At 43.3% G+C, this 14,638-nt stretch overlaps 1 protein-coding gene across 1 annotated transcript in view; it reads left to right on the top strand.

Moving 5' to 3' along the window:
* The window catches only part of ptprt (protein tyrosine phosphatase receptor type T), a gene marked incomplete at its 5' end in the record, with an annotated part of 187,609 nt that overhangs the window by 71,315 nt on the left and 101,656 nt on the right, over positions 1 to 14,638 (top strand). Inside the window, 3 exons of the mRNA XM_031878470.1 lie at positions 5,705 to 5,906; positions 7,017 to 7,119; positions 8,898 to 9,174. Coding sequence (XP_031734330.1) covers positions 5,705 to 5,906; positions 7,017 to 7,119; positions 8,898 to 9,174 — 582 coding nt within the window. The remainder of the gene's footprint in view (positions 1 to 5,704; positions 5,907 to 7,016; positions 7,120 to 8,897; positions 9,175 to 14,638) is intronic.

The following is a 14,638-nucleotide window of genomic DNA, read 5'->3' as shown; positions in this document are numbered from 1 at the left end:
TACTAGAACCCAAAAGCACAACTCGGAGACAAGATACAAGTTCAGTTCTTTTACTAGAGTTCAGGCAGGGTCAAAACCGGGAGGTCAGTCAAACAGGCGAACAAATCCAATAAGGGGCAAACATCCAAGGTCGAAAGCAGGCAGACAGGGTTGGAACAGGCAGATCATGAACAATATAAAGGTACGCTGGAGAACTTGGCAATAACACACAAGACAATCTGGCAGGGAACAAGTGCAATTGAGGGGACCTAAATAGTGAGGGCTAATGAGGGAATGGGCTGCAGGTGAGATGGGAATGAGAGGTGATCGGGTGTGAATGGTAGGATCTGAAATAACAGTAGAGTTAATAAAACAAGCAGACAGGATGAAAACAAACTAATATGAAGGGGAATTCGTGACAGTTTATCATCTGCAGTGATGTCCCCCTAGCAGAGCACAGCATGAAAGAGGATACTAGCCTGTTACCAGTCCTGTAAAATTACCTAAAACGCCTATCCAAGGCATACCCGAAGTAAATTGAAAGCTGTTCTTGAACCATTTGGAGGGTGTGCATGGATGCATGCCCCCACACACATTGTGCTCCGGGCTTTAATCTCAAGCACTCCATCTTCCTGTAGCCAATCAGGACTCCTCCCCATTTTATCCAGCCAATCACACGACCCCGAGAGCCCCACAAGCCAAAACCTAAAAGCAGCTTCTCAGCAGGCGGTTACGCCTCCCTCGACATATCCAGCTCTTCATGTCTAATATTCTTCTTTTCATTCGTCCCGTGTGTCCTGCTGCTGAGGCCTCGGTTCTCTCTTTATTGCCTCTGTTGACTTTATTCTTCTCAGTACACATAAACATGATAAACATGATTGTTCTCTCTATCCACATCTCAGGTAACAGCATGCTAGAGGAACAGATCCAGGATCTGTGGCTCTGACCTTTGACAGTGTGCTTACAGCTTCTGTTTGAACATATAACTGAAGCTCTGCGTGCTTCTGTTAATACTTAAATGCAAAATAGAACAAAGCAAAGTAACAACACAGATTCAGTCACAAACTGAGGGTTGTGTCTGTTTCTCTCGCCTCGTAAATCACTGCCAGTCTGCGACGAACAGCTCGTCTGCAGAGGATTCTTTTGGTGGCAGTGAAGCAGCAGCAGCATGTGTGGCCCATATTAGCGTCTAGAGGGAGAGTGCTCTTTCTGTCACTCGTCTTCACTCGGCTGACAGGAAGTAGCCGTGTGGCTGTCAGACGAGCGAGAAGACGATCCGGGCCGTTTCCCGTCAAACTGTCAGCAGCGGCTGATTTTCCAGACGGATTTGAATGCTCCATCTCTGATCACCTCTTCAGGGTGGGCTGAGTGCCGACTGTGATACGTTTGCGGTGGGTTTGGCATTGATAATGAGGTGAACTTTGGGTCACCATAGCAGACGAAGCTTTCCAAAGCTCCACTTTCCTGTCAGTCGCTCCTCACTTCTGCCTCACGACCGCTGATTGAACGGCCTGATTTAGAGATGGAGGCCTTTGTTGGTGATTAACAGCCCGGCTATTTATGAAGCTAGATTGTCCTGTTCCATCTCTCTCTTGTGTATATTTATCTCAGCGAGAACAATACTACGGCCTGGAAACTGTATCAGGCTATATTTAGTCCTCATCTCACTCTGTCCTTCTGTCTTTCTTTCTCTTATCAAGACTTGATGAGAACAATAGAGGTCTATTGTTGCTATTTCTTTTTCCAGTTAGCTTATCTTGTACCGAACAATAGAGACGTGGGATGAGGAAAACACCACCAAATATCCCATTCCCCTTTGTGTTTTCATGTATGTATGCATCAGTATTTACGTGTGCATCGTTGGCTTTTATTTGTATGTACATCTTTGGATTGGTATGTTTTCATTTGTGTGTGTGCTTGCGTCTTAATATTAGCATTTGTGTTTGCCTTTCTATTCGTAGTGACCTAGAATGTCTTGACATTTTAATGCCGGGAAGCAGGAGAACAGTCTGTCCCAAATGGAACCTTCTAAAAACAGAAATGAAACCTAAAACTGTAGATGCCTCCAGAACTGGACGAGGCAGGAGGTGCCAGGGTGCATGGTGAGGGAGGGGAAGAAGAGAGAAACGTTTATTCAGGTTGTATCTATTGCAACTATTATATATATATATATATATATATATATATATACTATAAGTGTTATTAAATCGGCAGTCTTCCTGTCATGGATTCACATTGGGAAGCTTAGAGATGGAAATGATTTTATGTTGTGAATATTGGGTCTTGACACAGTTAGTAAAGACTTATTCATATTTATTTTGTAGTTATTATGTTGGAACTTCAGAAAATAGATTTAAATGTACTAAATGGGAGGATATGTGGCGTAAAATATTCTCTTTTCATATTGGAGAATGTGGCTAATGAGCAGGACAGGATGTGTCACACTACAGTTTAAAAGAGACGGAAGGGGTTTCTATTCTTACTCTGTTACTCATGTGTTCAACAAGCTCTTCAGGTGCATTCAGAGGCACGATAGTAGCTGTCAAACCTCGGGGAAACAAAGTTATTGTGTTTAATATTTTAAACTCAAGCCTCTTTTAGTTGTTAGCACAGTTGAGAGCTTTGGCAACTAGCACAAAGCAGTCTAATTGTATGACATCAAATCAAAAAATATCAGAAAAAAAATCAAAGATGTTACAATTTATTCTTAAATTGGGGGTCGGAGCAAAAAAACAGTACAACATGAAAAGATATCTATAATATGGGTTAAGTTACCTGGAAAATGATCCACCTGCTAAATGACAACAAGAACACGTTTATTTGCCTGATAGTGTGGAGCTCTTCAGTCATATGAACATTGTTTATCACTATTTCAGTGTTTTCGGGATATGGCTATATTGAAATACAAATCTGAGTTAACTCGAGTATAGCTTCATCAATTGTGTCATAGATGCTGTATTTTTAAATGTAGTTACAGTCGAAGTCAAAAAGTGGTCGAAGACATTCAGTTGCATCATTGTCGAGAATTAGATTGTATTCATCATTGACATGCAAAACTGCCATTGATTGTGTTTTACAGGCCTGACTCCTATAACCCTAACCCCCTTGTGCCCGTGCCCACCGTGACCTCCACCAGGAGGCCACGTCCTTACCCAAACCTAACCCTAACCCAGGCCTGACTCCTATAACCCTAACCCTATCACTACAGTTACAGTGAAAACGACTTTATTCAGTAACACTGCTTCGCTTGAGAGGATCTGCTAAATGCTGAAAATGTAGAGAGGTGGAAAACAATTTGGAACAAACAGCTCTCACACTGAACTTAATTCAACAGGACAGAACAGCAGCACTGAGACAGAGAGGAACGAAGCCGCTGCACATTACTAATAAAACAAACGGGAGCACAGAGGATAAAAAATGGAAAATGACAAAACTGAATTGAAATAGCATTTCTTCAACAGCGATCCCACAACAGAGCCTCGTAAACATTGTTTAGTTCCATTAAACTTGGCTGTAGACACACACACACACACACACACACACACACACACACACACACACACAATAAGGCACCTTTATAATGGATTAGTTATAACTTTTGTATTGACAGGTTATAGAAAATACTGTAGCCTCTTTCAGCTTTGACTTTTAAGAAAGATAAAGTACAAAGTATTAACAAATGTCTTTAAATGATTTAAGTAGAAATAAAAACGTGTAATTTATCTCTTAACTATAACTAAACTATCCCGTATATTTCTATCTTCTATCTTTCTGTCTCTTCAGGTTCTTTCTATTTTCTACCTAAATCCTCTTTTAACCTCCTTCACTTTCTCATCACACACACACACACACACACACACACACACACACACACACACACACTCCTGAGTTATTCCTCACAGACTCATACTCTATTACCCAAGATGCAATGCCCCACTGCATGCCTGCCTTTTCATTGACCAATAAAACAACCTGAGCTTTATGGCTCTACCGATTCCAAGTACATCAACTATAGAGAGAGAGAGAGAGAGAGAGAGAGAGAGAGAGAGAGAGAGAGAGATAATGGGTGAGTAGATCACTAAAAGAGAGAAAGAGAGAAAATGGAGAAAATAGAGACGGGGTAACTCAATGGACAAAGAAATAAAACAGAGATGTAATATGGAGAAGGGGCAAAGAAAGAGGGAGGAGGGAGAGAGAGAGAACATAAAAATATAGAGAGCTATTCATGACTAATAAAATGAGCAAAGCCAAACTGCAGCGTAGATGAAACAGAAGATATTTTATTGTCTCAGTTGGAATAAATATCTATTGATTCAACATGTTTTAGTTTTAGAGCCTCGTCTTCTGTCGGATAAGGTTAGATCGGATACAGTTCGATAGGTTAGGTTAGGTTAAGCCTAACCACTTGACTTGCCAGGGAATTTGGGCTTAATGGCACAACTTTTGCATTGGCCGTTGATGGGCCACAGCCCTATTTGGGCACGACGTCTCCGTTTCTTCCATATGTAGGTTAACCCTAACCACTTGTTAGGGAAGCTCCTCCTCCATCCCTGATGAAGAACATGAAGAGAACCGCCATGAAATCCTCTAAGCTGCTCTCTGCTACACCCACACACACACACTTACACTTCGTGAAGGACTGAAATGTGTTTGGGGTTGAATTGCTATTGTTTTTTTTCTGCCAGTCAATACTCTTTTGTGCTGACTGTCATTCACAATGACAGCTGTCCTCCAGTGTGCGTGTGTGCGTGTGTGTGTGTGTGTGCGTGTGCGTGTGTGTGTGTGTGTGCGTGCGTGTGCGCGTGTGTGTGCGCGTGTGTGCGTGTGTGCGTGCGTGTGCGTGTGTGCGTGTGTGTGTGCATGTGCGCGTGTGTGTGCGTACGTGTGTGCGTGTGCGTACGTGTGTGCGTGCGTGTGCATGTGCGTGTGTGTGTGCGTACGTGTGTGCGTGTCTGTGCGTGTGTCTGTGCGTGTGTGTGTGTGTGTGTGTGCGTGTGGGTGTGCGTGTGTGTGTGCATGCGTGCATCAACAGTTGTCCGTTGTTGAAACTTGCCAGCAGCAACATCACGACAGACATCGACGGCTCTTTTAACAGCAGAACTGTTGAAGAGCTTCTTCCTGTTTCGTGGCTCTGGGTCAATGTGCTCGATTGGTTCTCGTCTCATGTGGAGAAACTCAGACCAGTAAAGACACAACATCACTTCAGCATCTCTTAACTCCAACATGGATCTGACTGACGTCTGAGGACAGATTACTGTTTGTTTTAGAGTGAAAATGAAAAAATTCAAATTGAGGTAACATTGCAGAGAAAGACACAAAGTGAGGCGAGTAACAGTAATCTAGCTTTAATAGGTCACAGGATACATAGTGACATAACCTCAGTCCTTTAGTGTTTCACATTCTGAATGTTTTAAAGATGTTTAGTGATGACATTAATCTCTTCAACTGGAATTAATCACATTTAAATCTATATTCTAAAATAATCATTAAATTAGAAATGAGATGAGAAGTGTGTCAGCGTTTCCTCATCGGTTCCTACAATATCTTGAGAATATCTTTCTCTGTTTTGTGTTTTTTCTCCTAAAGTCCATCAACACGTGTTGATTTCAGCTCGTTGATTTTCTAAAAATGTAACAAAAGAAGCTGAATGAGTCTAAAGTGACCCAACGTGAAGTCAAAGAGGTCCAAGAGAGTAAAGCTGAACCGTGACTCCGTCTGTTTCCAGATCACCTACAAGGCTCTGAGCTCGTTGGACCCCAGCGCCGACCTCACCACCCAGAGGGGACGGGTGTTCAAGCTGAGGAACGAGACCCTCCACTTGTTCGTAGGCCTCTACCCGGGGACCACCTACTTCTTCACCATCAAAGCCTCCACCAACAAGGGCTTCGGCCCGCCCATCACCACCCGCATCTCCACCAAGATAGCAGGTCCAGATCCCTCCTCGTATTCACATAATTACTCCTTAAAAAGCGCTGTTTGTTGATGTGACATCTGATTGGTCTTTGCTCTCCAGATGCACAAAGACATTGTGTTGTGACACACTCATGCTTATTGTGAGGATAACTGCTCTGTGAAAGCAGCCGTCTGCGTTTGTCTGTCTGAGCGACTCTTTTCATATCTTTTCCTCTGTTTATGTCGCCGCCTCGGTCCAGGCCAAATGTCAACGGCACAAAAAACAAGAAAGAACAGCAGCCATCTTTTGTGGCAGAAACGGCCTCACATGTTGATTCATTGGTTTGTTGAGGAGCTCGTCTCTGTCAGCTGACGCCTGTTCTCTGCTGTCTCTCTGACTCTCTGTCTCTTTGTATTCTGTCTTCTTTTTACAATTATGAAAAGGTCACCTCTATGTTTATTGATCTCATGACATCATTGATCGGTGTCACATGACTAAACATGTGATCTGAAGCAAATAAGCTCTTTTCACACATTCAGTTTTGGAAACTTCTCTTCTTAGAAGCTGTGAGGTTCACAGTTTTATGTTTAATATATTGATCTTGTAACGGTACCAGAGTCTGTGTGTAAAACCCAAACCTGAGTCCTGAGTGCTGATTGGACCGTGCTCCTGTCTGTCAACACCCCAGTGATTTTAACGTGACCTTTCCGCTGAGCCTGCGTTCCTCCATCTTCCTCTCTAACCCAGCACCATGTGTCGCGGTGTCCAAATGTCACGCCGTCCCCGATTTTCAATATCTCCTGAGCCGCTGACGGAGGAAGAGGTTTCAATTAACGACTGCAGACGGACCGATGATGGATGTACGGGAGGAGGGGCTACCTTCAGTAGGAGGGCTCTGTTTATTAAGATGACATCACTGTTATGAATGGTTCAACAGATCCAAACAGGATTGTTGATTTGTTTTTTATTATTGATTTGATATTTAGGGGCTCAGTGTGTTTGTACTTCCTGAGTGATGTCACATCAGTTATGATGTGTGATGACATCATCATTATTCTACAGTGTTTCAGCGATGAATCAACACTGTGATCGTTCAGTAAAGTAATAATCATAAAGTCATAATTATATTCTCTTTGACCATCAGCCCCGATGATGCCGGAGTACGAGTCTGAGGCTCCAATGAACGAGACCGAGACCACCATCACCATCCTGCTAAAGCCCGCCCACTCACGAGGAGCACCAATCAGGTACCTTCTCACCTGAATCTTAGCTTTTAGCTTTTATGTAACTTTCTGTTTACTTCTGTCCCTTCTGTTATTTCTGTCCTCCCCTCCTCTCCTCCTCTCCTCCTCCTCTCCTCTCCTCCTCCCCTCCTCTCCTCCTCCTCTCCTCTCCTCCTCCCCTCCTTCTCTCCTCCTCCCCTCCTCTCCTCCTCTCCTCCTCTCCTCCTCCCCTCCTCTCCTCATCTCCTCTCCTCCTCTCCTCTCCTCCCCTCCTCTCCTCATCTCCTCTCCTCCTCTCCTCTCCTCATCTCCTCCTCTCCTCTGAAATAGAAACATTGCGACTTTATTTTTATTTTTTTCCTGTTATTTTGTTTTTAATTAGAGTTCATCTGAACATGTGATCCCATCATCTCGTTGTAGTGAAGAACATAATTCTGCGTCACCTTCAGCGAAATTCAGCTTCGACAAGAGAAGAATATATATCATTCCAATTTAGACTTTAGACTTTAGACTTTAGACTAGAGATGTGAGAGTGGGTCAGTGGTTTCCTGTTAATATCTCACCATTCATCACCAGACTAATATATACTAATATATATATATATATATATATATATATTAGTATAAATTTTTCGTGTAAAGGAAAACACACACACACACCTACACACACACGCACACACTTCAGCAATTATCTTTTATGAAATCTGCCAAACGGGAGCTGAGGATCATCGACCGCGGCTCTTCTCACAAACACACATTTCCCTAATTGCGTATAATTGTGAAGTGAGTTCTCAGCGAGGACGGAGGTAATTGCAGAGGGCCGCTGGGTTAGTCCTGACCGCTAAAGGAGCCTCACACACACACACACACACACACACACACACACACACACGCGCGCACACACACACACAGACACACACATATGCACACACACACACAGACAGACAGACACATGCACACACACACACGCACGCACACACATGCACAAACAACCAGACTTATCAATACAAAAACATACATGAATGTAAAAAATACCGTCACCTCACTCACACATGCACACACACGCATGCACACACACGCATGCACACACACACCATTTCTTACTTTAGTGCTGAGTCAGCATCTGTCAGCTGCTTTCTTAGAATGTTACCTGGGAGAGGGATCCCTCCTCTGTTGCTCTCTCTGAGGTCTCTTCCTCTTTTCTGCCCGTTAAAGGGTTTTTGGGGAGTTCTTCCTGTTCTGATGTGAGGGTCCTGGGACAGAGGATGTCATGTGAGGGTCCTGGGACAGAGGATGTCGTATGTGTACGGATTGTAAAGCCCTCTGAGGCAAATTAGTAATTTGTGATTTTGGGCTATACAAATATAAAGTGAATTGAATTGAATTTACCTGAAGTTTGAGTTGAGATATAAAGGAAAAGTGATCCGTAGTCCATCCATCCATTTTCCTCCACTTATCCGGGGTCGGGTCACGGTGGCAGCAGGCCCAGCAGGCTGACCCAGACCTCCCTCTCCCCCCCAACATGTTCCAGCTCATTCTGGGGGATCCTGACTCCTTTCGACGCGAAGGAGTAGCGGCTCGACTCCAAGTTCCCTCCTGATGTCCGAGCTCCTTACCCTATCTCTAAGGCTGAGCCCGGCCACCCTAAGGAGGAAACTCATTTTGGCCGCTTGTAGCCGCGACCTCGTTCTTTCGGTCACGACCCAGAAGAGTTCGTGACCATAGGTGAGGGTAGGAACGTGATCCGTAGTATTCAGATCAATGAGCTCCATCAGAGTTAACGTGACTTTATTTTGTCTCCAGCTCCTATCAGCTCGTTGTGAAGGAGGAGCGTAAGTCTAAGACCCGCCGCTCTGCCTCCGAGGCCCCCAAGTGTTTCTCTGCTCCGGTGAGCTTCCGTAACGCCTCCTTCCTGGACTCCTCTTACTACATGGCCGCTGAGCTGAGCCCCTCCAGCCTTACCGTGGTGCAGCCGTTCACAGTGGGAGACAACAAGAGCTACGGAGGCTTCTGGAACCCTCCGCTGTCTCCGGCTAAGAGCTACAGCATCTACTACCAGGCCATGAGCAGAGCCAATGGGGTGAGTCTCAACACTCAAGTCCTCTCTCTTCACTAACACGTTACTATTTAAAACACTTCCACATAAACAGTCACAAATGTTCCTGAAACAAGACAGGACTTCCTGTACTGGTTATCTACACAGACCTCTGAGAGGAAGAAGCTACCATCACTTTGCTCTTCTTCTTTCAGGAACTTTAAATGTTTCAGAGGAAAACCTGGAGACAATATTCAGATTCATATGAAACAAAGAAGTTCAACCTGAAACAAAATCAGTCACAACTTCAACTGAACTTTTGAATTTCCATAATACTCTAACAATACGAAGTCCTGAGAGCGTTGATTTCATTTTCCACTGCCGTAACCACGGTAACTCAGCGGGGCCGGGCTGATGCTGTGATGTCAAATAACACACACACACACACACACACACACTTCTTTAGAAGGCGGATTTCCCACAATGTGTGTGTGTGTGTGTGTGTGTGTGTGTGTGTGTGTGTGTGAGAGTGCGTGTGTGTGTGTGAGTGCGTGTGTGGGTGTGTGTGTGTGAGTGCGTGTGTGTGTGAGTGTGAGTGTGTGTGTGTGTGTGTGTGGGTGGGTGTGTGTGTGTGGGTGTGTGTGAGTGCGTGTGTGTGTGTGGGGGTGGGTGTGTGTGTGAGTGCATGTGTGTGTGAGTGCGTGTGTGTGTGTGTGTGTGTGTGAGTGCGTGTGTGTGTGAGTGTGTGTGTGTGTGTGTGCGTGTGTGCGTGTGAGTGTGTGTGTGCGTGTGAGTGTGTGTGTGCGTGCTTTGTATATGTGCAGACCCTAAATCCGGTCACATAAGAATTCCTTATTTGATTGGATCTCAGGTAATCCAATCAGTGTGAGCTTTGTTTGGGTCATGGATTGGAGGGTGGGGGGGGGGGGTGATTTGATAAGGAAGGCGGGCATGAAACACCGACACACATTCATAAAACTCACGAATTTCTGCTGATAAATATCATCCATCCCAAAGAGAAAAAAGTCTCAAAACGCCGTCTCGTGATTCGTTAGTTTCCAAACTTCTTCGTGTTTCTCTTTCCTCAGACAGAAGGTTCATCTTTCTACTCGTGTCTTCTTCTTTCTAAGTGGTACATTGCTGGATTTAGGCTCAGACCTGGGGCTGGAGTTACACCTTAAAGATAAAGATGCAATGTGTGAGGTCTGTTCTCCAAACATCTGAGACTTTACATTTAGATCTACAGTCATCAGTCACATCTTAACCAACAGCAGGGCAGGAACATGCAAAATATAACCAAAGTGCTGTTTAAGATAACATGCTGTGTAATAATCTCCAAAAGAGGTCTGTGTGTTCACTGAGACTCTGACACAGATCTACGCTCAGTGTCTCTCATTGTCAATGTAAATCCAAAGTATTAGGAGACAGGAAGGGGCGGGGCTAGCTGGTCAACTCATTCAGTAAATATCTTTGACACAACAACCAACAAGTCAGTTCATTTTATTAAGTTTAAACTACATCTTAAACATTTCATCCTTTAAAGAAACGAGATGAGAGCTGTGAGGAAACCTTCTACTCCGTCTTTATTATTCTCGTTAAAAGCAGTTGACCAACAGTGCCTGGCTCAAGGACTCCTCAGCAGGCTGGACTCGTCTCCTTTGACTCACGAGGACGAGACCGGCTCTGCATTCGTGCCTTTGTTGTCATTCGACTGACAAAGAAGAATGTCAGGATTTAAATAATTCAATGTCCTTGATATTCTGTGAGGACATGAGGACATGAGGACATGAGGAAAGGGATATTTGGTCCATCAAGGATTAAATTTATCTGCAGTAATTTTAATTAATTCTGAGAGGGACGGTTTCTTTCCTTTATCTGAGAAGTTTGATCAGGAGATGAAAGAATCTTCCTCCTTCTCTGCTCCTCTTCCTCCTTCTCTGCTCATCTTCAGAGAGTGCGAGGGTCCGTATATTGCTGCTTGCAGCTTTAGTTAGGGCCCGAGCACTGACGTAGTCGGAGCGGAGGACCTATTGTCATTCTAATGTTTTTTCTTATTATTCTTCTTATTATTTTACATGTTTCGTCGCAAAAAGGAGGAGCTTGGGATACTGGAAAACTTCTGAAATTTGGCACGCAAGCCATAATTTGTGAAAATTGCAGTCTGATTGGGGTGTCCATTGGGGTGTATGAAATATTAGCTCGATAGCGCCCCCTATTGAGTAGCCCCAACATTTGGTTTTACCTAGCTGTATGAAATTTGGTAGGTATTAGTGGTGTAACGGATCAGCCCTCACGGTTCGGATCACCCGTGAACCGCGGATCGATTTTTTTTTTTTTTTTGTTCTTTACAGTGTAATTATCATAGTCTGCAATAACGTTTTACTGCTGCTGTTCCTTTTCAAGTAACAAGTCCCCGAATATCAATGCAGAGTGTCAGTGAACAGATATAAAGCAGTAGTGTGTTCAGTGAATGGAGCAGGTTAAAAGCATTTAACGGCGGAAGTCATGGCGAGCGGAGGAACTTGAGAAGCTCAGGCGTCATTTAAGTCGCAAGTTTGGGAGCGTTTTGTCTTAACCTGTAACTTATGACAGAAACCCGTTGCCTCAAACCATTTGTTTTTACAAATGGAGGAACTAAACAGATCCAAGTTGTGTTAACATAGAACCTTAATGAATGCAGTAGACAAATTTAAGTCCACATTAGTAATCTTTACTAAAAATCATTAGTTCACTTGAATTATTTCTTTTTTTTAGTGTAAGTTTAATGAAATAACTATTTTAAGTTCAACATACATAAGCATATACAGTATAAACAAATCACTAATATAACATTATTTATTGCTACTTAAGACCATTAGTTTATTTAAGTAATGTCTTTACTTTTAATTAAATTAATTATACTATTTTGATTTTGAGATTTAATGTATTGTTTCAAGAAAATTGTACAGAAGGAAAGAAATTAAACAATACATTTTAATGTTCCAATGTGTTTTATTTTTTCAAAACATTGCATTGTAACTGTTAAAACTGAAAGAAATTCCAACTTGTCGAGAGAAGAAATGCAGCATTACACAGTAACGGTGCCTTGTGAATGACTATTCACATACAGACATTCCAACTTGACTGGATAAGGACAGAGGAACTGGGTTAAACATATCGAAACAACTGAACACCAATATGCAGTCCTGAGCATACACTGTAAAACACAAGTGGTGGAACATTCCTACTCCTCATTCAACAAACTTATAACATAATTCTAAATAAGTATCTTAGTAGTTAAACATTTCCTGAGAGTCTTTGGTGATAAAGGGGGATTAAAACCATGTGAGGCTTGGTTTGGAGGGGCCAGCAGACCCCACAGTTGAGGTGTCTCTGCATATAAGACCTAAACAGATAGCAAACTCTGCAATGAATAGTATCAAAAACAGGATTTTAAAACATTGCATTTATCACAGGCTTGTTCAGTAGGGATGCTGACTGTGGCACGCCTCCTGGAGCTTCCCCTGTCTGCTGCCAGGTTGAACCTCATTGCTGTTTCACACTCTCATCATCTGTGGCGGCACGTGAGACATGATTCTTTCGACGGCATCTGTAATCACAAGCAGATCATACAAAATCCCATGAACCCTCAGTGCAACATCTAGCCGACATGCAGTCTGGAAGCTAGTGGCTGTCTGGCATGTAAAGGTTTGCTATGCTATATTCAGAGCTAATATATCATATAACTATTATGTAAAGATATAATCGAGGAATATCTACCTGAGCAGAGAATGAAGTTGAAGTTGCAAAGAGAATTTGTAAGTTTGAACACAACCTAAGACCTCTGGGTGACTTCAGATTGTTTTCATTAAATATTACAGTTACTTACCAGGAGCAAAGTCTTGGACTCCATCTGGCTGAAGGACTTTTTCCCATTTATCCCTTTCCAGTTCATTCTCTTCCCAACATCATCGTTGAACATGCGGGCAAGATGTTCCATGTAACCCGTTTTGTGTCATGTCCTCTGATGGTTGCCAGGGAGGAAATCTTAAATGGATCAAAAAAGTACTGTTAACACTTTACAGAATGTTTTTTCTACAATTTCACTCTTAAAATCATGCTTTTAAACAGGTTTAAAAAAGGAAAGATAACTTACCGAACAAAGGCTGGCCTCGAGGTAGATCAGCTGCTCTCTCAGGTTTGTCTGAGTTCAGGAGGAAAGGTGAACCTCCCACCCCATTGTATTGTATGCCCCCTGTTGCCTGGGTCCTAATGGTAGGCTGCCTGTTACCTGCCTGCAGTATTTGAACGGGGGAAAAAGGCGCGTTTGATGTGAGGATACCCCGGTGTCCGCAGCGAGTCCGCTGTTTGACGGTGCGCGATCCGGGGGCGACCTGAGTCGACTTATGAACTCACAATATGTACACTTCCATTGCATCTTCACAAGAACCTGTGAAAACAAAAAGAAAACTATTGGCTCAACTTTCAGTTCAACAACCCAGTTCCAGTAACATTAACTCCACTGCAAAACGTTACCCAGCCTCTGCTAATAACCAACTAATGACCTCGTGCCTTGAGAAGCGAGCTAAGTTACTGCTATAAATGCAATAAATAACTCCTGCGCAACCTAACCAAACACCATTTTAAAAAGCTAACGTAACGTTATCGTCAGCTAGCTTAAAACACAACACATGCAAACACGTGTTAAAGTTATAAACTGGACCCACAGAAAATCGTTAGCATGCTAACACTCAGCTAACGTTAGCGTTTAGCTTACTTGTTGAAATAAATGCTCCCAGAATGATATCTAACGCTACAGTCAATATGGTGAGAGTACACACTCACCATTCCACTTGGTTCAAAGTTGTTGCAGAAATCCAGCAGCTCAGTCAAAGCCAGGATAGGTTTCGCGGTCGGACGCAGGACTCCTCTGGGCTCGTCACTGCGCTGCACACGGCACTAATGCTTAATCGAGTGAAATTCAAACGGGCCCCTCCCCCCCCCTTACAGAAACGTAACCTACCAAGTTATCTCTGCTAAACATGATCATTGCACTCAATATTTCAGTTGATTAGTGCAAACTACTAAATAGATTTTGTAATGACACAGTTGTTTTACAAAACACGCAAGTATAAGTAATGACTACTCAAAAATTTAATTTTAAATAAATTCGGGTTTACAGTGAAGGATCAGTTAATAAAGATAGCCGACTCCACGTCTCCTTTTCATGCTTCCTTCCACCCCTCCATGTCTCCTTTTCATGCTTCCTTCCACCCCTCAATGTCTCCTTTTCATGCTTCCTTTCACCCCTCCATGTCTCCTTTTCATGATTCCTTCCACCCCTCCATGTCTCCTTTTCATGCTTCCTTTCACCCATCCTTGTCTCCTTTTCATGCTTCCTTTCACCTCTCAATGTCTCCTTTTCATGCTTCCTTTCACCCATCCTTGTTTCCTTTTCGTGCTTCCTTCCACCCCTCCTTGTTTCCTTTTCGTGCTTCCTTCCACCCCTCCATGTCTCCTTTTCATGCTT

The sequence above is a fragment of the Anarrhichthys ocellatus genome, unplaced genomic scaffold (genome assembly GCF_004355925.1).
Source record: "Anarrhichthys ocellatus isolate YVR2014 unplaced genomic scaffold, GSC_Weel_1.0 scaffold181, whole genome shotgun sequence".
NCBI classification, from domain to species: domain Eukaryota; kingdom Metazoa; phylum Chordata; class Actinopteri; order Perciformes; family Anarhichadidae; genus Anarrhichthys; species Anarrhichthys ocellatus.
Note: the sequence above shows the minus strand (reverse complement) of the source record. Positions and strands in the feature narration are given on the sequence as shown.